The sequence below is a fragment of the Ascidia mentula genome, chromosome 1 (genome assembly GCF_947561715.1).
Source record: "Ascidia mentula chromosome 1, kaAscMent1.1, whole genome shotgun sequence".
Classification (NCBI taxonomy): Eukaryota; Metazoa; Chordata; class Ascidiacea; order Phlebobranchia; family Ascidiidae; genus Ascidia; species Ascidia mentula.
The window spans coordinates 19,632,247-19,656,064 of record NC_138566.1 but is presented as its reverse complement, the minus strand read 5'-3'; the positions used below and the strand labels follow the sequence as shown (position 1 = coordinate 19,656,064).

Sequence of the window (23,818 nt, the reverse complement as noted above, 5' to 3'; positions counted from 1 at the left end):
TCTACACAGAAGGCAATGTGTCAAACAAATACACTTCACGTAGATAACTACAGCATAAGGCTCACCAACTATTTGGGAACCGGGAAACTCTGGACCACAAAGACGGTCGAAGCAGTTACTGTCGCACACCTAAACGAAACAGGCAGCATAAACTACAATGCGCCACTATGACGTAACACACACAATGATTAGCGATAACTTTGGGCGACAGAAGATTGAATACCACACGCTTCACGTGTGCACAAATGCAAGAGACACTGCGAGTACAAAGACAGCGTCAACACCGTGTGTAAACTTAATCACATTAACAAGGGCAGCTATACTGTTCAGCGAACTGACTTCTAAGTCATCGCAGTTAAATTAGCAAAAATTACAATTTACACATTTCGGTTATTTGATTCTTGAGTCGTTTCACACATATGTACAAATAGACTCACCAGAAAATGTCCGCTCGCAACACAAAAAACCTTTTGCAAGAATGAAAATGACGTAGCACTATGCTGCACAGTTGTCGGACACAAAAAGGACAAAACCACGTTGCGTTGTCACTTAAAACTTGGTCTCTTATTATTGCGTCACAGACCGTATGATATTGCAACACACATTAGTGTAGAGAAAAATGCGCATTCATAGAAATCGGCAATTACTGGCAAACAAGATGTAACACTGATGTATAAAAAATGGTAACTGTAGTGAAAGCCCTAAAATGCATGACTGTCCTAAGGTGTTGGAAGATCTATCTTATTTACTCCGGAAACACCTGTCTTTTTTACTATACATATTTGTGTTTGCTTAAAATAGGATATTGTATTCAAAAAGATCTTGGTAATTATAGCAATTTGTCTGAAAGTTACCTTACGTTTCGGACATTTTTGGCGTCATCAACCCGACCGAAACCAATTCACACAACCGAAGGCACCGTGACTCAGTTTATTTCCAGGTTAATTTGGACTTTTGTTTGAGAATTTCAGAACTTTTAGGGGAGGATACTATGGGCAGTGCAACGAAGAAGTATTCTGTCGCCTCGCACTGATAAAAACTGAGCTTTTTTATTTCTTTTCGGACGTGGAATGCTGTATTTAGATTTCCTATCCTTCTTGGTGATGCAGTCAACTTGTTAGAATAGGAGAACAATGCCCAAGATTGGTCCCCAATATTTATATATATATATATATAGGCTACAAAGCGCTGCTAAATACCCCAGTCACTCAAATTCTCATTACGTGGAGGAGTGAGAGTTTTCCGAACATGATTTCTGGTGCGGTCGGCTGACGGAAAGCAAAAAAAAAGTGATCGCGCTTCAAATGGAACTGCGTTCGTTGCTGCATTTATGTTACTCGATTCCGACAAACAAAGACATATCTGAACGATATTTCAATGGAACTTGAAAGGTACGTGGCCACGAAAAGGTTGGGAAACGCTGGTATTGTAAGGTTTACCTTCCTCACCATCAAACGGTTGAAACCGAATAAACAGTTTTCAGGAAAACGTTGAAATGCGAACTAAAACATGGTTTTCGGCGCGGGTATAGTTTGTATGGGCGATCGTCGCTGAAATGTTTCTTGTACATGTGAGAGATTGTCCATGCGACTCCGTTGCTCCTCTGTTTGTATTTCTGGTCGTGAGTGCCTCCAAATGGGGTTTCAGTTTTATCTTGTTGCTTCTCAAGGCATGAGTTTTTCCACAGTATGAACGCATCTGACTCTTCACTGACATGGGAAACAAAACCGAGTTTGTGTCAAACCACGAAAGCTTAATTGTTTGAAGTGTCTTTTTGCAGTTGGCATTTTCTAAACATACCACTACCGTAAAAAAAATATGGGGGCCAATGGGTTATTTACCGTAAGTAAAACAAGATACTTGTGTAATATGTTGTGCTTTATGTTCATACCGCGCCTGGTTACACTTAAAAACGGAATTATTCCAAAGACAAGAGGGATTAGAGTTTAGAGCCTTTTGCAAAACTTCAAGAATGTTTTTTGAATAAATAAAGTGTTACGTTCGGTGACATGAACAGTTCACGTCAAGAAACGAAACTGTAACGCAAGAAGCGAGACACAGTTGCACATCACTGGACGCGTGAGCTAATATACCGAATATCGACGGAGATGTGTGAAAACCAGTGCAGGCTGCCCAACCTTGATGTTTATCAAGTTAGAATGGCCTTCTCTGTCAGATAGGAATCGACACCCATAATGCGGTACGCAACCTTTTGAGTTTATTCATTCTTTCTTTGTAGTTTTCTTCAAAAAAAATTTGTAGCAACACAGCAATAAAATTTCAGGAATAATAAGCAAACAAATAAATATGGCATAAAGGTTCACTACACCAACAAACTTCAATATTGTTCCCACAAAGCTAGAAAACAGAAGCTTTCCTACTACTTCAAACGATGACAGGAGTGCATACACATTTGCTCTTTGAGATTCATCAACCAAATAAGAAACAACCATCATTAACGTAAAAGTGAGTGTAGTCAAAATACCACCCACAAACGATAAAAGTGCTCCAGGTATTGGCCAAAATATAAGGTAGTCATTTGTCGAGAGAATAAGAAGCTGAAAACCTATGGGCAAGATTCTAACAATTGAGACAATAGAAATCATGCTACACAATGATAAGTTGGGTGATGTGGGTTTATAGACGGACCAAACATAACCTCCTAGGATTGATCCAAGCAGTGATAGTGGTTCATTAAGTATAGAATACTTTGCTACAGTTCTTTTGTCTACACCTTGTTCTAAGAGTAGCAATGGATAAATTGTTACAGCACCACTTTCTCCCAGCTTATAGGATAAGATGAAACCACACAGAAAAATTACAAGAAAATTCATAGAAAATAGCCTAAATGTAAATAAAATAGGTGCAACTGAAATTACATTTGATTGTCTTGGATTGTGGTGATCATTATTTTCATTAGTTAATGAATAACATATAACTAAAAAGCTGAGTACATTAACCAAAGCTAATATAACAAATCCATGCGCAACATTCACAAACAGGGCAAGTGAAATGCCCCCAAACATAGCACCAACTTTGTATGCTACAACCTGTATAGAATTGCTTACTCCAAAAAATTTTAAGTCTGTTCCAGAAATGGCTGATTTTATAGCAAGCCTATCAGTACATATGTCAACTATGACTGTAGCCACATTTGACAAAAATAATGCAGCAATAACAGAATATGAAACCACCAAACTGCCATGTGATGCATGCAAGTAAGAGAAGGCAAAACCTAAAAATAAATTAATAACTGTCCCAATTACCATTCCACAATGTATTAATTTGTTTGCCAACATATTTGATGTAACAAGTGGACTAATAACTGGTTTTAAAAATATCCAAGGTGTCATCAGCAAACCAGTCTTGGTTACACTGTCAAGTGTGAAACCAAATGTGCCATACAAGTACAGGGGCAATGATTTCATCTGGACACCATAGGGAATTCCTTGGTGGAAATAAAGAACACACAGTGAAAGTAAAGTCTTGTTTTGCAAGTTCATATCTGTTGATTAAGGTTTTTGCTTGCCAATTCAACTAGCTCATTGGTCAGTTTGTAAGTTATTTCTTTCCAAGTAAAGGTGGTAGGCAAGTTTGAGACACTAGATTCATCAGATCCTTCCAAATACCCAAAATACTGACTTAACTCTATCGCAAGCTTTGACTTGACCAATCCTATACCACCACACTTGGCATGAGCAGGATGATAAACTCGGCCACTTGCAGGTAGCATACAAAGCTTTGTTGGTTCAAACTTTACAGTAAGCTTATTCCCAGTATTTCCATAAGATAACAAGCACTGATCTTCTTTCTGGGAGTTTGTTAACAGGTGTGTGTACACAATGGGCAGATCATCACATCTAAAATATAAAACACTAATGAAATGAAAATGTTTAAAACCAAACTAAATTTAATTTTTACTTGTGGACATTACAGACCTGATGAAATTCCTTTCCGGTCCGCATGGTGAAATATATGGAAACTCCTTCTCGTAAGACCCAGTTTTGTTTAAACGAATTCTGCTAAAAAAGAAAGCAAGAAATTCCTTGTCTTGAAAGCATGAAATAAAGTTTTTGACTTTTGCATCGTCTAAAAACAGCTGGCCTTGGTGATCAATATAGTAAAAATATTCGCGTGTATTCGGTTTAGGTGATTGGCCTTGGACATACGTAAATGCAGATTTGGAACGAGTTGCTATCCTCATCAACTTTCCACAACACATCAGCATCTTGCTAATATTGCACTACACACGCGCACCATTCCTGCAAAATGCAAATTTTTATCACATGATAATTGCAAGTTGGAAATTGTAAAGAGAAAAAATTCTATACATATTTTAATATCTTGACACGACGGAAATTAAATAAAGCACCTAAATTACCAGGAACATGTTCAAGCCATGTTTAGTATTATGTTGTCGTGAACGATATCTATGTTCCAATGCCGACAAAGTTTCCGCACTGTTGCACTGGTGCACTGTGTGGTGAGCACGTTTCCTTTTGTTTGTGCGAATGCAATGAAAGCGGATGCTCATGTGCTGTTGGTGTTGCGTAAGTACGTTGAATAATGACATGTGTTCCGTACCGCGTGATGAGCACTAGGGGGCGTGAAGAGCAAAAGCTCATTATCTTGTTTTAAACGCGTAGTTTTGCCATTTATCCAAGAGTTTTCATACCTGGCGCTTGTGCGTGTGGCCGATTTTTTGTTGTGTTTGGTGGAACTTGCTTGACCTTTACGCTACATTTTGTAGAATATTACGTAAATGTTTGAATGACCAATTAAGTCTATTGTAGCAATATGTGCATGTGCATGCTTTTAGCTTTAAAGAGTATCGTTTTTCAAAAAGGACAGACCACAAAGTTTACAGTCGGATGTATGTAGGGTATCCTATCGTATGACTGTTTTACAATAATGCAAAGATTGTTGTTAAAAAACACAGGGTTGGAAGTTTGAAGGCAAAGTGTTTGAATTTGGACTAGGTTTGCTTTTTAAGTGTTCAAAAGCAGTAATGTAATGATAAAACCACTGGATTATTGTATTGAAAAACAACTGTTTTTAAATGAAAATTTCTTTGACAAAGCAGGTATAAAATTAGTAGATATATGTGGCAATTTAACTGTCTTGTGTATGCAAATGTAGATACGAAAATATTTAAAATGTTGTTTAATTTGAGCAGGGGCTACTGGCAGTTTCCGGTTTAAGAGAGCAAAATGTTATACCTAAACATGTTTTTACATTGGGTAATAATGCTTGTGCATACTCAAAACATTTCTTCTACTGTGATACCACTTTGTCCTTAGGGATTATTTATTGACATTTAACCTAATAACCGATGCATTACAATAAGCCAATCCATAATCTGCATATACAAATTTAGGAGCATATCTCATGTACATTTAATTTTTCAAGGCACAGTATAGTTATTTTCCATGGTTTCGTTTCAAGTTCAAATGTTTTATGTACTGACTGGTGTATCTGTCAATGTCCCAAATTGTTCACTAGGACACAATTGGGACATTGTTATTTTACTTATTTTTATCTGTTTAGTTTAATGTTGACATTAAACTTGTTTGTTGATTGAGCCAGCTTGTTTGCAACTTACATTGTTATTTAAAGATGGAAGTAGCTGTGTTTGATTTATTGTACAGGGAGTGCAATACAGATTTTTATTTAATATGACAGAATATATGCATTGTAAAAGTGTCTTTTTATAATAAAAAATAGATGTTTTGTTTGTGTTTGAATTTCTTTATTTGAAAATGTTTACATCGATGGAAATACCAAACATTGGTTAGTCACAGAAAGATTAATATGATAATATTAGGAGAAATTAAGTATATGTAATTTGTAAATCACTTTTCATGGTATATATGTCAATACAAAAATTAAATATATAAGTTTAAATGTTTCCCAATGTAGCTATTGTAAAGCTTTGATGACCTTTAGTGTTGCCTGATAACATTTAAAGGGTGAGTCCTATATTGTTGTTTGTGACTGCTTGGAAATTTGATAGGCTTTCCCTGAAAACTACCAGCGAAACAATGTGCTGACTGGCAATCTCAGCCTTTCCAACCTTCCTCCTTCCTGTTACCCTTGTTTAAACACCAGTCTTAGTAAGCTGTGTCATGGTGATGAATTAAATGTGCCAGGAATCCAGCATTTTGTGGAAGAAGAACTCTTGGACAGTCCATAAAACTGTCTGAGGCATTTTTATCTGTTAGCACTAGCAAATGATATAATGCTTGTGCCTCATAAATCCCTGCATTGTCAATATTTATGCATAGACCAAGAATAAAAGTTTATTGGTTCCTGTCAAATGCATTTTACAGGACATGGTATGATTTATATATATGTTAGGATGATGGCTTCTTTACACAGAAGTAGGCAGATTTGGTTGTGTTGCGTGCAAAGTTTTGCTTGGATTGTAATTCTTTTTTTCATATTACAGGCTTTTATCTGGCTACTAATTTAAACATATTTATTATATTTATACACACCTGTTTGCTAATTTATTGTCATCATGTCGTCGAAGAAAAATTCAGTGGACACCCAGGATGACAGACAAGTTTTGGAAGCCCAAAAGTCATCGCAAGCAAGTTCCAATGTCAAGGGTCTACAACCTGAAATTGCCAATCGTGTTCGTGTAAGTACTAATTGAACCCAGAGAAATCTTATTTCAATAACAAATTTACATCAAAGAACAATGGTTTAGAAATAGAGAAGCATACATATACATACAATAAAATCAAGCAAAATAAAGAGTAATTTGTTAGGAATTTTGCCCATAAAGAAACAAAACAAATTGTTTTAATTCAGCGTGGAACATTGAATTGGCGGTTATTAGAAGAAAAATATATATACATTCAAAAGTGGAGCCTTGATTGTTCAAAAACCCGTTTTTGTTTTTTTAATCGACAACCCTTGTCTTTTGGTCACTGCGCTACTTGGGAATGGCTGACTGCGGCACGTTTACCTGCCACAGTTCAACCGCACGCCGGGAGTAGTGAGCTGTTCGTGTCTTTGTCAGGTGTGTGATTGTTGCTCTCAAGACAGGGGTCGATAGGCTTCTGAATGCCGCATGCCAATTAACAAATTATGTCAAAATGTCAACGACTGCGCTTGCGAGCATTTATGTGCAAACAGAATTATGTTGACCTTTAGTAACCGCTGCGCGTCGACTCCCTATTATAATTTTTAAGTTTAATTTCATTGGTTTAGTACTTTCAGAATCATTTAGGTATTTTTAACTATTTTTCTCTGTCGCAACAAAATCCCGGACGTGACCTGGTATTGGAGTAGGAACACTTACTCACTTGGCGTTCCATGAATAATCCAGTTTGGCACGCGTGTCAGAGACGTCTCTGGTGTTGACTGTGACCGATGTTGGAGGGCTTGTAAATCCAGCCCGTTTCTCATCCATAGTTTTCGAGTATTTTAATAAAATCGAAATGTCTAATTTAAGCTAATACTTAATAAAAGGGATGCAACCAAATACCCCAGGGGTGCTGAGTAATGCAAAAACACCAATATCCCTGTGTTGTGTTCTAATCGAGGTTATTCATAAACACATCCGATTCACACTACTATGTCTTTGGAGTTTTTTCCTTAATAAATATGGCACGGTTGTATTATTAGGAACGTACATGCACACAAACTGCTAATCGTATGCAATCTTAATCGGCGGGTTGTGCAGGTCGTACAGTTTAGTCTTTAACACGCTTCAAGTCGCGTTAAAATTTGCAAAAGAGATATGTGTTAGATAAGGCAAACATACTAGTCTTGGACCAAAAATGATTTGAGACGAAGTCAGAGCGTAATAGACTTTGCGTGGAGTGTTGTTTCTGATCCATTTTAGGTCTTGTTCCTTGCGTTTATGCAAGAAAAGTTTTCTAAGCCGGTAATCAATAACTTTTTGACTTCACATACATTAACATGCATTGTTTCATCCCTAAGGGTTTTCTTCGCATGGTAATTGCAATTCCGCACTCCCAACTTCTCCCTTTCGACACACTTCATTTGACATTGACTGCATCTAGCTAGTATGGCTTAAGTCGAACAAGTGCGCCCTTGCCGCGCTGAGGCGACCGCTACTTGTTACGGAGGCAGCCTTGGTGATTGACAAGACGAGTTTGCACTTGTGTTGTGAAAAGGAAAGTCAGTCATCGGGCAAACTATTTGCAGTAACATTTGTCAGTTCAAGTGGGTGGTTGTGCAAAGTTCAGAAAAGACTCGTTTGCGTTTGTGCCTTTTGCATTATAGTTGTATCGGGTTTTGACCGAAACATCTGCCAGCGACCGACTCGCGGTATTTTCCACCAATCCACGCTCGAGCCGAGAGTAATCGAATCGTTTTGCTTGAACAAATGCGATTTGGCGGGGAATGACGTTGAGGTGTCATCTGTTCAATTTGCCATGTTCGCGTATAGGACGTTTAGCCGCCACACAGCCGCATTTAGATCGATATTCCTGGAACTCGTAGCTATCGATTCTGACATCATGTTAGTGTACATTTCATGGTTTTGTGAAAGCAAAGTTGAGGTCAAAAAATGCCAAGTAAAAAAAGATAACTGGCATGCTTCAAAATATCAACTTTCCTCCCTTAGGCAAACTAGTCGTTGTTCGCCACCTTGTCTCGACTTTTAGGTGCTGTAGTCAGGTCGTAATAAAATACATTCTAATATTACTGAACTGGTTGGTGTGCATATTTTGGTTTACTGTGGTGTTAAGGCATTTAGGCCGTTATGAGCCACACAAGTTGCCGCACATTCGCATATAAGTGTTTTTTATATGGCGTAAAGGGACAAAACAAGCAGTTTTTTTAGTCACTTGTGGGCCTATGCCAAGCGAACCGTGCACTCCAAGATTGCCGAGTGGCGCTGAAAAGCGAAAAAGGGTGCGCTTTGTAGGTTTCCACTAAACGCCCTGACAGTATTTTATCAAGTGTTTAAGTGCTGCCTGTAGCACGCAGGAAAGTGTCACGTGACCTCCCCTTGCCTATCCGGTGATGGATGTGCGGTTCTTGCCAACTTTGTCATTAAGTGGGTGCGAGCTAGTAAAAACCTCGAACCGATTTGAGACGCCATGCAATGAATGGGCAAACACCAGCCTTTTTGTCATCATAACCGCTTGCTTGCACTCGGCCACTTGTTCCGGTGCTAGTGGCTGCATTTTGCGGTTTAGTAGAGCTATTCCTTTTGCAGACCAAATTCCGAGAACGTATACGGATACGTCGCCCAATGTCGCCAAGGACAACAATTTACCTGTGGATGTGCGAGCCCTGTTTCGCGCTTTGTCGAGCGTGTCGTTTGCCAGCAATGCGATAAAAAAAGTCTCTTTTTCAGCAAACCCCCTTTATAGGTAATTGAGGCGTGTTGCACGCAGTCAGCCACTGGAACGGCTGTGGTCAAGACGGTTTATAGACCCTTGGCAATCCCACAGTTACCTAAAGCTATTTTGCTATAACTGTCGTGAGATTAAAGTCTTTGGTGTATAAACCCCTGGGATTTGTGGGACTTACGACTTGGCAGTCGACCCGATACGGTTGCCAGCATCTTACCTCGTGTATGTTTTTGGTCGCTATATATTTTAACATTAGCGTCCATCTGGACGCGGTTATTAATTGTTGAACAGTTTTCAGTGCCAAGGTATGCAAACAGAACCTACCCAGGGTTTAAATCAGTTCGAAGTTTAGTTGCACATATTGGCAAAGTTCAGGCAAGTAAGACGTTGATTCGAAGGTGACTCATGTGATATCAGCTGACTGAAACGTGACTATTGTGAAAGTGTTAGATAGCGTATCGTTGAAAAGTCAAGTCTTGTACAACCTTTTGGAGTGATCCTGAAACGTTGGACAAAATATCAGGAAATAAGGCACTTAACGAGGTTTTATGAGTGTTGTGTACATAGGCAGCTGACAGATCGTAAAGACGCGGCATATGTTGTTACAAAAGCTGACCCAGGCAGGCTATGTTTATTGCGCATGTGGCGGTAAATACGTACGCGTTTGTATAGCTGTGCCAAGCGATCCGTTCCTCGGCCTCCACAGCGGCCAATGATAAAATAGTTAACGGTAGTATTTCCACCATAGACCGTCATTTCACTTTTGGATATACTGTCTGTATCCATGTAGATAAAAGGAAAAAATAACTTGTGTAAGCTGCAGACAGATGGCCACTGTTTCGACCTAAAAGGAAAAAATAACATTCTAAAGCATTGTGGGGAAGTACAATTTTGACATGTATACTTATAGGGTGTCACCCCAGAGCAGTGACATCATAAGCAACAGGAAGGTATGTCAGTCGTCACAGACTGAAGTGCCTGGACGTATCGCAACAAGATAATATTGCAAGTCATTTTGAAGTATTACATGTTATCAAAGAATGTCAGCAGATTAAAACCATGTCAGAAAAACTTGGATGCTCCAGACTCCTATGATAGTGCATCAATTACGAGATAAATTAGACCGAATATAATTACTTTCACTTTGCCATTTATACAAATGGTCTCAGTGAACTAAATATTTTATGCACACTTGGCAGTGACATTACAAGTCTGTGTAATGCAAAGTTTCTGAAGTTGCAAACAAGTTTTGTAATTGCATGTCTGTGGCAGTTTATGTGTCAGCCTTGAAAACATCAATAATACTAGTTTTGTAGTCAGCTAGTGTATGCAAAATGTTGCTGTGGACATGTTTATTTGCGTACATTTTTTTGTAGTGCAATAGAACATTAGAAATGAATTTGAGGTACAGTGTAAATTTAGTATTTTGACATTTCTTGAATTTCAGGTCATAAGGTGGCAGTGTATGCTGTCTTTTTATGTAATTGATACATGAATGTTCTTGTTCGTGGACTATTTTTAATATTTTTATGAAATTTGACGATAAAAGTTAAAACCTTTATGTTTATTACTTTTGTCCGGTTTGTTGTTTTTCTTTGGGTATATTTTTATTTGTTTTTGTGAACCACACAACTTCTAAAGAATGTTTTCGGTTTGAATTCTGCATACAGAAATCATATTAGGGAATTTGTAAATTTATGATGCAATAAACATAATGGAGGAACAACGAGCTGAGCTTCGTCCTCTGTCACCAAGATGCACTGCTGTAGTTTCAGCGGATTCAGTGCATGTTTCTGAAGAATTAGAGGAGAAACGAAGACAACTGAGGAGACAGATTAGCAAGAACAGAAGGCTCTTCTCTCGTGGTTTATCTGTTAGCAGGCTAGACAGTGTTGGTAGCACAGGCAGTTTAGAGGGCAATGAGGTGAGTTATTCAAATCCTTCAGTGTGTGTTTGTGTTGAATATGATTAATAGGCATGCAAATAACATTTGAAGATAGGTAAGATTAGTAGTAACTTTATTTTTACATCTAATAAATGTTCAAATTTTTTTATCTTACTGATAATTGTTTTTTAAAACCTGCACTGATAATATTGAGTCTTATACCACAATAAACTTTGTATATTGAAGATGGGCCAAGTGTTTAGGCTTGTTCTTGACTATTTACCAAGTGAAAACAAACCTTGCAAGTGGTTTAAGCAACCTTTAAAGACAATAATCTTGCCCTAGGGTTTCAAAAAATTGTAATCGAAAAAATCGTGGCAATATTTCATGCGATCGCATGATGGAAGGAGGAAAAAATCATGTGTGTGTTTGGGAGTATAACGGTCGAAAACGAGTGTGAGGTCATCGAATCCCGTTCATTTAAACTGTTATATTTGTTTTCGCCAATCATCCCACGTTGAAGGGATTTACCCTGATTTGTGCCGCTGGACAATTTTGTTTTAATGTGGTTAACTTTGGAGATGAGAAATTGCGCTGATTTCTCTTGGGACAAAGTCAATGAGAGACCCAGTTCGCAAAAAAATATGACATCCTGGACCCATATTGATCGAATCCACTTCAACGTACCCGATATGTTTTGTTCCTTTTTTGCGACTCATTTTATCTCCTTCCCTATTGTGTTTAGCCATAATTGTTGACATTTAGCTGCAGGTCATTACGTTAACCTACGTCACACCAATGGGAAACTTGACACGTTGACGCCAGGTACAAACAAAATTGGCAATTAGTTGGTCCCTTTGCAGCAACCAAATATGGTGCTAAAATTGTCTGGTGGTCTTTTTAATTGTTTTTTACTGCAACGAGCGTTATTTTCTTTCTTGTAACAGTTTCGTACGTGGTCGTGGGATGAGACGAAGTAAATGTTTGTTACGTTATATTTTTACTCACGACACCGGTGGGATGGTATTTTCCCTTGACAGTGGATGTTAAATTGATAACATGGTTGATTAAATACGAACGACAGAAAATGTTTAAAGTGATACTAGACGTCGTATGGTTTTATTATTGAAATAAACGTACTTTGTTAGTGTGAATGGATGGAAAATACTGCCCCGAATTGTTCTTGCTATTTCGTTCTTATCAAGCTGAGACGGCATCCGCTACGTTTTGCACGTAGAAATTATATGTTACTTAACATTGAAACAATCATATTGAAGATTAAAACAAAATCGGTGATCGTTGTATTAAAAAACACAAACCGCGACCACGAATGACATCACCCACGTTGACAACAATTTTAGTAAACCTGAAAAGTTCAATGTTGTCATGGCCGACTAAGTGGAGTGAGAGTTTGTGTTAGTGTTTGGCAACTCGGTATGACGAATCCACCAACGTAGCCAACTGCATTTCACCACTGGTGTGCGTCAGGTTTTCTCATTTGAATGTACTTGATCGGGTCTTGGATGTACCACAAATGAGGTGCCAGATGCTTGGCCGTAAGTCCAAATTTCAAGCACATGTCCTAAACAAACGCCAGGTTTATACATTGGTTCACACATATATTCCCGTTTGCGCTGTGGTGTCTCTTCATGTTGGCCTGTTTAAACCTGATTGTACAAAAAATGGTGGCTGTAGTGATGTAAACTGTAAAATCCTTGACTGTCCAAAGTCCAAGTTGTTCGAAGATCTTGGCTCTGGTCACACCTGTCTTTTTTTCTACACATAGTTGCGTTTGCTTAAAATAGGAAATGATATTCAAAAAGATCGGGAGAATAAGCAATCCATCTAAAAAATACCTTACATTTCGTTTTGGGGTCATCAACCCCGAGCAATCACTTAATTCAAAGAACCGAAATTTACTTTCTCTTTTAAATTTGGCGACCTGATAATGCTGAGTAGTGAGATGTGGCACTGTATCAGTGTAACAAACTTAACTCTACGCTCAATACTAAAAACAAATCCGATGATTTCATGCATTTCTATGGTCAAAATATACATTTCAGTTATTTCATAGTGATTAAACATGATAGCGAATGATGTACTGATCAACTTTTGTTACGCTAACCGCTGTGTTTTTGTGGCAGCAAATTTCATTCGTGGAGGACAAGAAAGTCCGCAAGAAGCGGTCGATGTCAAGATCAATTTCTGCGTCTTCGGCGGATAGCTTCAGCTCGGGTGAGTGAACTTTTAACCTTTTCAACATGTTTCTATATCCATTGTTTACGTAAGTAGTATTATTTAGATGTGTTCACATACACATTACCACGTCACCAGTGAATATACGTGTGTCGAAAAGGATATTTAGAAGCATTCTGCATGTAACATTTCTTGTTCTCGTATCCAAACATTGGTACTTGCACTTTTGGCAACCGTTGCTATGCCGCGTTGTTGTATCGAGCATCACCTAGCGGACCTATGATGCTTTTTATACTGTCGCTAGCTGCGCACGTAAGCCTGCGTAATTTATCTTTTGTGGGAGACACAAAATTTGTGGGAAATGGCGTAGTGACCGTCATTGCGAACGAGCGCTCACACCAGTTAACTGCCTGATCAGCCGTTTCCTTTGTGTGCAACGTAGAATGTTTCGTAAATGCATTCAAAAAGCGGAGGTAGGGCAAGATTTGTGTGTTATGACAGACGAGGTTTGTGTTGGTATGCATGTTCTCTATTTAACGACATGAGCAGCAACAGGATGTGGGCTGCGCCAAGTTGAGCATTTGCAAAGGTGGTTGTCGTGGAAAAATACGCGTTGCTGGAGATCAGCAACACATGAATTTTATGTTAGTCTTAAGTTGCACAAAAAGTAGCTTGAACTGGCCACAGGTTTTTGAGAAACAGCTGATCAAAGTTAAGTTTAAACCGTTGCGAACGTGATCGCGGATGCGAGATAATTGTTGCGTGACGTCATAGAAGGCGCTGTAGTCGTGCAAGAACTGTCAGTGAGCTTTATGCGTAGGAATGGAAAGCAGTGTGAACCTAACAAACTTTAAAAATATCTTTATTGTGGATATTCCTTCGACTTTACGCAATGTTGCCATGACCGTGTCACATGCACTTTAATGGCATCAAGCGCAAGTGAAATAGTATTGGTCTCAGAACCTAACCAGCGAAATTTATAATCCCTTGTCTCACAGTTTGTTACTATACTTGATTTAAATATAGCAAATGTATTGCAGGTCAGGTCCTAGAAATGACGTTACATCATTTTTTTTGCAAAAGTTTTAGGGCCGTTGGTTTTGTAATATTCGTTCGCGAAACAAATCTCGAAGCTTGCTGTTTTATTCCTGAACGCGCGAGAACCATTCAGTTACAGACGTCCTCGCCTTACCCGCCGCTTCATCCAAATACCAAAGCACAAAAGACGGCGGATTAATTTTTAACCATTGCTCGCCCAAGGCACATTGTTGCGCCTTCTTCATTCGGCAACTTGCGTCTTAAGTGGTGTATGATTTATAGAGCTAATACTCGGAAACTCGGACGCCGATGTTGCAGTTTGCCTTGTAACTCGAATGGCTGCAATTTACGCTTGGTGATGAGGACTTGCTTTAATTTTTGGGTAGTGCGTATATCTGCAAAGAGCTGCAGGCAGGCACGTCGGTTTGAACTTGAAATGCGGTGGCTGAGAATCGAAGTGGTTGGCCAGACTGTTTAAGTTGAATATGAAGGCATTGAAATGTTAGTTTTATCTCCTAAAACAAACATGGCAATTTGAGTGCGAGGATCTTGTGACTAAGATGCGGAGATAAGGGCATATTGAGGCGGTATTTTAGCCAAACGCGACGATGCGCAAATCCTTGAGGACAACTGCGGTAAGCAAGTGGCGCCCTAACTAAACAAAATATCTCAGTATAAATAAACAGATAGGATCTCGCTTTAAAAATTAATGCCAGAGCAGCAAAAGAGAAATCGTTTGCAACTTATTCGCCAAACAGGGGTTTTCCCTGGTTGCTTCCAATTAAACCTAGCCTGTTGGTGGCAGCTTTCGGTTTAGTGCCAAAAAGGTGAAAGGTTAACTTGTAATTTAATCAAGTCGTATTCTCTAGTGGTACAAAACCATGCTAGACTTGCTGCGTTTTGTGGTTGTGGTTGCATGTCGGCACCCGGTAGTTGACGAAACCCAATACGACAGCGCTACTTCGGTATTGGTTACTTCCTACACGCCTGAGTGGTTTCTGGCAGACCACAATTTACCAAAATAGTTCCAAGTCTGAAATACTGACCCGGCTTTGAGCTGCGACGAGCTGATCAATCGCTGTTACAAGTTTCAGCTTGAAGCCATGGTGTGCTGATGATGATGGCCTGTCAAACGAGGTTTAATTTTTAATTGCAAATGACCGTGAGGGGTCTTTGCAGTCATCGTCTGAATGTTCTCGCTTGTTGTTTTCGCTCCAAAGGGAATTGTGGGGGATCGATGGTCTGAAGGTTTCGTGCTTCCTGCTCACTTTGGAAAAACATCGTAATTGAAGAACGAACTGAAAGTTTGCGTTTGGTCGTAACCTTTAACTAACCTCTGTAGTTCTAGTAATCAGTCTGTTGGGACAGGATTGGTTAAATCATTGTAGTAAACAAAAGGTTATGCAGCAGTGAAAAGGAAACCACATAAACAGTATACTGTAGAGGGTGCCTCTGGTTTGGACATATTACGTAAAAATTGTTAAACGATAAAGTGTATAACTTAAAAAACTAGAATGTTTTGTTGGTCAGATGCTTTGTGCAGATAAACAAGAAATATTGTCCACTTTTGGTATTTTCCAAGACGTGACTGAATCAACGCGAAATAGCTTTAGTCAATACAGCTGTCGAGATGCAGCACTCTGAGCTGATTTATGGGGTTGCTCCGGACTGTTGGTGGTCCATCTTAACGTCCTTCCACTACTTTCGCCTATTGTCACCTCTCGGTTGGAAGCCGCTCGTTGTCGGGCGTTACTAAAATCGGGTGCGCCGATCTTGTGTGTGAGCAATTCGAACCTTGATTTGTGTGCCTCGAACTTGCCCGACCCGTTATCTTGTGGAGGTCATGTCTGCTGTAGAGACCTCGTGGTTTTATTACACCCGTCGACATGGGGTTAATTACCACCGAGAAAACCGGCAAAGACCAGAGGAAATGCGCTCTTGTGGGGCAATAATTTAAAGGAATAATATTAATACCGTGTTTTGTGCTGGAAGGCCTTGACAGTTTCTGAAGTGATGTTTTTGTCGAATATTTTAAGGAAATCCCTGTATGAGCTGTGACACCACAGAAAACAGGGCTTCAATGTAGTCGGAATGCATTCTGCTGGAGTTGTGATTAATCTCACGCTATATTGCGTGCTTGAAGTTATGCGATAATCGCGAGCAAATAAAAAGGCGCCCAATATGTGCTTGTCTGCAAAAACATGTTAACCTCAGTGTATTTAAATACCTTTGTGTCGGCGTCTTACTGTCTGCTAGTGATACCGGCAGTTCGCTTTATTGTTTGACAATTTTACGGTATCAGTACTGGTTTGTCGTTTGTAATCCACATAAGGGTTTCAGATGAATGATTTTCTTGCAGTTAATTTCAGTGTAAAAGCAATTGTTTTCCTCGGCGAGCCATTTGCCGTGTTGAGTTTGTTGTTGTGATTCAGTAGAGCCAGATGGCATTGATCTCAGATTATCTCTGGATGAAGATAAAGAAGGGAGTTTCTCAATTGCCACCAATTTGCCTTTAAATCTCTTTGGGACAATAAACTAAACATCTGCATTTTTAGCCGTATGCTATCATGGATTTTTTTCAGTTCTGTACAATCATGGCCATGTCATAGCATGCAACGTGGCTTTGGTCGTTTCTACGTGTGAGACGTTTAAATAGATGTAAGGGTTGATTGACCTGTTTGCGCTCTCCCGGTTTCTGCCCAGCAACATAAGATCAAGACTCGTTCTTTTACGTGTCTGTTTGGGAAAATGGTGGAACACACAAAAGTTCTTTTTTGGTTGTTCGACCTTGCGTACTTGACGCTGAGCAAAGCGGGTCGCCTTCGCGGACCTCATTACAATAAACCACAATAAACCTCTGCACTGTGCGTAGCGTCAATTAAAATCAGTTTTTGTCGTTTTGCCCCCAGGTAGGTTGAGCAACAGACGCGGATTGTCGTTACTCCGCGCTCAAAATATCCTTCCGTTGCTTAGCGACGGAAAAGTTAGACTTTAACAGAAGCCGGAATATAACGTTGTGCAAACGAAAATGCGCCGTGAGTTGTTTGAAACAGCATGATAGAGAGGTTTCCTGCTACAGACCGCAGTCGTTAATGGTTCAAAAAATATGCCGAGACAGCATTTCAGCGGTTTGGCCCAGATATACTGCAGGCAAATTTAGGTAAAAAGCAGGCCTAATGATTTGCACTGATCTGTGATGTGTGTTTAACGCAACATTTTTTTACCTCTGAATAGCCCAAATCACATCAAAATCGGCCTACGTAGGGATTCGCTGATATGTGTTTTGTCGTGGGTTTACGTCGCGATCGTTGCAGTGATAGTGGCGAGGAACGCGTATCGCCACTTTGTATCATTTTCTGTGGCTACTTGCGCGCACAAAAAATACAAGAAAGGTTGGATGTTGTTGAATCTTTCCTTGGCCCTAATTTATCAAGCTCTCAATCGGAATAAAGTCAATTAAAAAGTGACACTTGCAGAAACTTCACCACTGATAAAATTGTATCTCCGAAATCTATGTCTTGAATATTACTTTGAAGATAATACAGCTTAATTATGGTAAGGGTGTACACTGCTCTACGTCGGCTATAAACGGCCCAGGAATCGAAATAGTGCGGTTCGCTACAAGAATTCAGTAAGATAAACATTGGAGATGTGAAGCAAATAACGTGTGGTTGTCAGTCGATATTTTGCTTTCTGGGACTGGTGGTTGCAAGGGCCTGAATCAAATGAAATCTTGAGTGGTGGCCAAAATAGATTAGCAATAACTCTAATTATGTCGAAATTGGCAAAACCTGATCAGAGTCAAACTGGTGAAGTTAAATTGTTTTACATTTTTGATTTGCAAGAAAATCAACGTTTAATCAGTATTGTTTGTTCTTGCTACATCAAGGTTGGAACCATCGTGTCGACGACTTTTGGTGGCAATGTAACGTGAAACAAACCTGGTAATTAATGTCAAATTAGGTTTCAGGTCATTTTATCGGGTTCCTAATTGTAAGTCCTAATTGTAACACCAATTCTTTTATCGTATGTCAACATCGGTTAGGCCGAGCAGCAATTTAAAATGGAATTCAAACAGTCGAAATTTAAATTTGCGATGCCCTGGATTGTAAATTTGCGAATCTACCACAATGTACAGTTTTGCGTGGCCTCATGTGGTCGTTAATCAATTGAAACACTCGTCGGAAGAGCATTTAGTTCAGAAAGCTCTCATACGCATGCTGCAGTCATGCGGACTTCTTGGCGGAACAACCCAGCCAATATTGATTTCAAACTGTGGGCTTGCGGTTCGTATTTTTGTGAAAGACTTTACTTTGCCCACATCCACAACCTTTCAGAACAAACCGAAATGATAAGCTTTGAAATAAAACGGCACAATTAGTTTTGACAGTTTAGTATTCTGGCAGCGATCGTACAAAAGGCGGTGGCCATCGTAACACCAAGATACCCCGGCCTTTAATCGCAATTCATGTACTTCAATGATCTTTCTGCCAATGATTTTATTGATCTTCAGCTATTCATTGCCTTAAACCTCTGGAGATGTTCTGCTTCAGTCTTGGGTATAGGTTTGTGAGGCATAGTATTATATACCTTAGGTGTTGGTTTTGGTATTTTTGTTTCTATGCTCATATATTGATATGTTTGTTGCGTAATAACATGTGGGCAGTGAAAGTAGCATGACACATGCACATACATTATGTCTTACGGGAGAGATAATAGATGGATATTTTGACTACTTCTGTTTTTGGTACTTGACTATGTACGATGATCTTCTGTCACTTAATTGGGACAAGCGTTTGTCAGTTTGGATTGAGGTTCAAGAAATGTGTGAGAAAATTGTATTAATTACATGGTTCAATCAATATTTTCTTTTTTTATTAAAATTTAGACTTGGTTGGGTTTGCATACATGGCTGCTTGTGAAAAGTCTGTTTAATATCATAGTAGTGGAACAAAACTGCACATGATGACTGAGGGTTCCATACTTAAGAATGGGTTCCACAATGAACCCTTAGAGTCTCATGAACCGTTGGAGGTTCATTTTGATGTTGGTGACTCAGACAGTGACGAAAAAAATCCCCTTATTAACACTAGGCGAAAAAGCAAAGAAATACGAAGGCCAAGTATAACTTTATCCCGAGAATTTTCAACCACAAGCACAGGTAAATGGGGCTGCTATGGCAAAACACAACTTAAACATTTATAAAATATTGAGTTTTTGTTTTATATGAAATGGTTTTTATCTGCAGCTTCATATTCAAGTTCAGAGGATGAGGATGAAGTTTCACCAAGAGAGAAAACCCAGGTTGGTGAATTTATTAACTTGCTTATTCTCACTGTTTTGCATGGTGTCCAAGGAAACAAGTGCCCAAAACATTTTTGTTTCTGTACCTAAAGGTATAGTAGGTAATGTGCTGTTTCAGAGGTTTTGTCAATGGCCAGTTCACATTACTTTTTTAAAGATACCGAAGTACAAGTTTAATCTAATCTCCTGAAAATTGTGTATTGGTTCTTCAAATTTAAACACACTTGTTGTTCAAAAGTTTTCATGTTAACATGTACATGATGAGTGTTTTTCTCAATTTTTAGAGCAGTTCAAAAGGTTTTTCAGACTTCTGCATCAGAAACATCAAGCATAATGAGTTTGGAAGACGTGAAATCGAAATTGCTGAACAGGAGATGCCAGCATTGACCGACCTTCGTCGCAGAGCACAAGCTGACAAACCTTTGAATGGAGCCAAAATAGTTGGATGCACTCACATATCAGCACAATCTGCTGTAAGTGAAAAAAAATCAGTATATTTGCGTTAAAATGCAGTTTGTTATCACGATCAACCATCTAATCAGGTGCTGATTGAAACATTGACTGCTTTGGGTGCCAAGGTGAGATGGTGTGCTTGCAACATTTACTCAACTCAAAACGAAGTTGCCGCAGCCCTAGCAGAAGCAGGTTTGAACTTTTCATTGAACATATAGTTGTTTATATCTTTATGCCTACAAAAGCAGCTTTTATATTTGCAATCAGATTTGGTCCTGATGTGATTGAAATATGAATAATTTTTTTTCAATTATGTCATTAACCCAGAGTCACCTTGACTTTCAGGTTATTCCATCTTTGCTTGGAAGGGAGAAGAAGAGGAAGACTTCTGGTGGTGCATCGAAAAGTGCATCACTTCTGACGGGTGGCACCCCAACATGATTCTTGATGACGGTGGGGATTTGACTCATTCCATAATCAAAAAGTACCCAACAATATTCCGTGGCATGAAAGGCATTGTGGAAGAAAGTGTAACAGGAGTTCACAGGTGGACAAAAGCAGCATTGTGTGTTAGTTGTGTTGTGCCATCTTTAATTTTGTTTTGAATAAGTAAAAAACATAAATAGGATTATTGCATTGTAATTATGAGCATCCAATGTTCTAAATTAAACAAGTAACAATTCAAATATGTTTCCTTCATTGTTGGGCATTGCGCATAATGTGACTTGCTATTTTTGGATGTGGCCATTATGAATCATTTCATGTGAACTGAAGTCACCTGATTACCACCTGAGACTATTGTCTTTGGTTGCTAATATGCTAAAAGTTATTTTTGTTTGAAAATGTGCATCACTTGCAGACTCTACCAACTTGCAAAAACCGCTAAGCTGAGTATTCCTGCAATGAATGTCAATGACTCTGTCACCAAGGTACCAAAGCCATTCCTTATGTTCAGTGTTTTAATGTACCAAGCAAAATTTTGACATTAACAAATCAGTATATTTTACAGAACACAATGTAAAAATCTGTTAAAACAGTTCATCACCTTCACTTTGATATGGTGGTACTTCTTTTAATAAAGTGTTGCTTTTTTGATGTAAGTATGATTTATATTTCAAAAAATAAAATTTACCCTGTGTTTACAGCAAAAGTTTGACAACCTCTATTCATGCCGTGAATCCATCTTGGACGGGTAAGCAGATTGTCGCACTGTTAAAGTCCACCCATAATTTTAAGCTTTACCACAACTGTACATTCACAGATTAAAGAGAACCACTGACATTATGTTTGGAGGGAAGCAGGTTGTAGTTTGTGGATATGGAGAGGTGGGAAAGGGTGTGTGCTCTGCACTCAAGGGATTAGGAGCAGTAGTTTATGTGACAGAAATTGACCCGATATGTGCTCTTCAAGCATGGTAAGTAGCAACCTTCCGTCACATAGAATCCTATTATTGTTGTTTCTGTTATATCCCAAAATGTGTATTGTTTACAAAACTTGATGAGAGAAATATGTCATTGGACAACATGCTTTTTCTTGTGCATCTAAGTTGATTACCATGGTGTGTTTTTAGCATGGACGGGATTAGAGTTGTGAGACTTAATGAAGTAATTAGAAGTGCTGATGTCTTCATCACATGTACAGGTAATAATTGAATAAATTACAAGTTTTTGTTTTCTGCTGGACATTCAAGTACATATATTTTTCAAGTAACATTTCTTGGCTTTTACTGTAAATCATGTTTTTGTTCACCTGGATTACTACTTGTGTAAGTTGGTAATCTGGTAAGCACTTTTGATCTCTGATCAATGTTTATCCAGTTTCCAAAGTAATAAATTTCTTAATGACCATACCTTCTTAGTTACTGCAAGTTACATGCTTTGTCATTAGACTTAAAAAATGGTAACATTAAGACTGTTCCACTGTTATTTGTCCACCAACACTTGTAACAACTAGTTGAAAGTGTTGCCTCATCTAGATCAAGTTTTTCTCAGGCAGCTCGTGAAATCTGATATGATGCTTACCATAATTCCCAACAGGTAACAAGAATGTGATTAGCCGTGAAAGTTTGGACCGCATGAAGAGTGGTGCTATCGTTTGCAACATGGGACACAGCAACACTGAAATAGATGTGGTGAGTTAAATTAGGTTTCTGATGAGGTCAGTAAATGGCTACACTTAATTCAATGTATTGTGTTTGGTACAATTAAGCATTTGATCAATGATTGATGTTGTGCAAATTGCGAGATCAAATTATTGTAAAATCAAATCACTCGAACGTCATGACTGGGTACCTTATATTCGGTGTTACAAAAACATTGCTATGATTGGCTTAAACATTGGCCAAAAGAAATATTAGTTAACGTTTAATGCACTTGAATTACACAGTTGAATAGGATTGCTAGGATGGCATTCTTTTTCACTGCTCCATGCTGTAGCTCTGCTTTAATACAGTAATGGTGATTGACAAATGCTGTCCACACCCAAAACATCCTTTACACATAAGTTGTTCTTTTTTTGTGTGTGGCAAAAGTTTCATGTTAACTTCTCCAGGCAAGTCTGAAGACCAAAGACTTAACATGGGAGAAAGTTCGCTCGCAAGTAGATCACATCATTTGGCCAGATGGAAAGCGCATTGTTCTTTTGGCTGAAGGAAGACTTCTCAATCTGAGCTGTTCTACAGTGCCATCTTTCGTTCTCTCCATCACTCACTGCACACAGGTCCGACTTCTGAAATTTTTTGGTTTATTTTAGTGTTGAATTGTATATTTGTTTTTTTTTAAAGGCACTGGCTCTCATTGAGTTGTTTAATGCTCCAGAAGGCAGATACAAGCAAGATGTTTACCTTCTTCCCAAGAAAATGGGTAAGTAACACAGTTACACAAGGGTAGCTTCGACCAAAACACTTTGTTTAATTTGTTTCTTTATTATCTAATTTATTGCTTTCTGTGCAGATGAATATGTAGCAAGTCTCCACCTGGCCACGTTTGATGCTCACCTTACTGAACTTTCTGATGACCAAGCCAAATACCTTGGGTTGAACAAGTCTGGGCCATTTAAGCCTAACTACTACAGGTAATATTTCAGTTATGTTTGGTTTGTAATTACTGTAAAAGTTGCATCAGATTTTTTTTGCGTTTTTCTATTTTATTTTAACGTATGCTCTCTTTAGGTACTAATACCAAGAACACTCCATGATTCTGTATCGTATATTTGTTCCATACGTCGGTGCCCAAGTTTCACTGTGCGAAGAATCGCATACACCCAACACACACTAACAACAATTGTTATTAGCAGAGGGACCGATAAGGGGAGCCCTGTTATTTAATAGTACCTCACATGTAATAAAGACAAAACAAACCTGCTTTTGCAAGGACACTGAATTGTTGATGCTTAAGCCATATATAGTGTTAACGAATGGCACAGTTTGAATTGTCAGTGCTGAAACGTAGTCCTTGCATCACCAGTGAATATATATGTATGGCACACAGATGTGTGCATGTGTGTGAGTGTGTTTAATTTCTGTGTGCAATTTTTTTGATCAGAACAAAATAAATCAAGTAAAAATTTTATGGCAGTTCGTTTTGTGCATGAGGGTTGTTGAGGT

The 23,818-nt window shown here is 38.7% G+C and overlaps 2 protein-coding genes across 5 annotated transcripts; one reads left to right on the top strand and one right to left on the bottom strand.

The window, feature by feature from the left end:
* Nucleotides 1-3,371: 3,371 nt before the first annotated feature.
* Nucleotides 3,372-4,535, bottom strand: LOC145902494 (UPF0598 protein CG30010-like). Of its 2 annotated transcripts, XM_082990496.1 has the most exons (4): nucleotides 4,382-4,535; nucleotides 4,170-4,262; nucleotides 3,939-4,019; nucleotides 3,372-3,860 (listed from the first exon to the last, which is right to left on the bottom strand). In XM_082990496.1, the coding sequence occupies exons 2-4, from the start codon at nucleotides 4,226-4,228 to the stop codon at nucleotides 3,500-3,502; spliced, it is 501 nt and encodes a 166-aa protein (XP_082846622.1). In that variant the 5' UTR covers nucleotides 4,229-4,262; nucleotides 4,382-4,535; the 3' UTR covers nucleotides 3,372-3,499. The 2 variants fall into 2 exon arrangements, with proteins under 2 accessions (XP_082846622.1, XP_082846614.1); XM_082990488.1 differs by having other exon boundaries at nucleotides 3,939-4,262.
* Nucleotides 4,536-6,452: 1,917 nt separating this feature from the next.
* Nucleotides 6,453-23,778, top strand: LOC145914810 (S-adenosylhomocysteine hydrolase-like protein 1). Of its 3 annotated transcripts, none has more exons than XM_083002668.1 (15): nucleotides 6,453-6,643; nucleotides 13,368-13,458; nucleotides 19,706-19,761; nucleotides 20,046-20,234; nucleotides 20,304-20,406; nucleotides 20,560-20,761; nucleotides 21,074-21,143; nucleotides 21,360-21,406; nucleotides 21,476-21,628; nucleotides 21,785-21,855; nucleotides 22,251-22,345; nucleotides 22,765-22,932; nucleotides 22,997-23,075; nucleotides 23,166-23,286; nucleotides 23,384-23,775. In XM_083002668.1, exons 1-15 carry the CDS (start codon nucleotides 6,521-6,523, stop codon nucleotides 23,388-23,390), a joined length of 1,575 nt encoding a protein of 524 aa, XP_082858794.1. In that variant the 5' UTR covers nucleotides 6,453-6,520; the 3' UTR covers nucleotides 23,391-23,775. The 3 variants fall into 3 exon arrangements, with proteins under 3 accessions (XP_082858794.1, XP_082858787.1, XP_082858802.1); XM_083002661.1 differs by lacking the exon at nucleotides 6,453-6,643 and adding an exon at nucleotides 11,013-11,262 and having other exon boundaries at nucleotides 23,384-23,778; XM_083002676.1 differs by lacking the exons at nucleotides 6,453-6,643; nucleotides 13,368-13,458 and adding an exon at nucleotides 19,164-19,618 and having other exon boundaries at nucleotides 23,384-23,776.
* Nucleotides 23,779-23,818: the final 40 nt, after the last annotated feature.

Excerpts from the sequence above, each read along its gene's own strand:
- LOC145902494 (XM_082990488.1), bottom strand. The coding sequence starts at position 4,228 with ATGCTGATGTGTTGTGGAAAGTTGATGAGGATAGCAACTCGTTCCAAA. Across the intron at positions 3,861-3,938 it reads CCGGAAAGGAATTTCATCAG|ATGTGATGATCTGCCCATTG; the intron begins GTCTGTAATGTC and ends TTTATATTTTAG.
- LOC145914810 (XM_083002661.1), top strand. The coding sequence starts at position 11,053 with ATGGAGGAACAACGAGCTGAGCTTCGTCCTCTGTCACCAAGATGCACT. Across the intron at positions 21,407-21,475 it reads CGTGAATCCATCTTGGACGG|ATTAAAGAGAACCACTGACA; the intron begins GTAAGCAGATTG and ends GTACATTCACAG. Across the intron at positions 22,346-22,764 it reads GCAACACTGAAATAGATGTG|GCAAGTCTGAAGACCAAAGA; the intron begins GTGAGTTAAATT and ends TAACTTCTCCAG.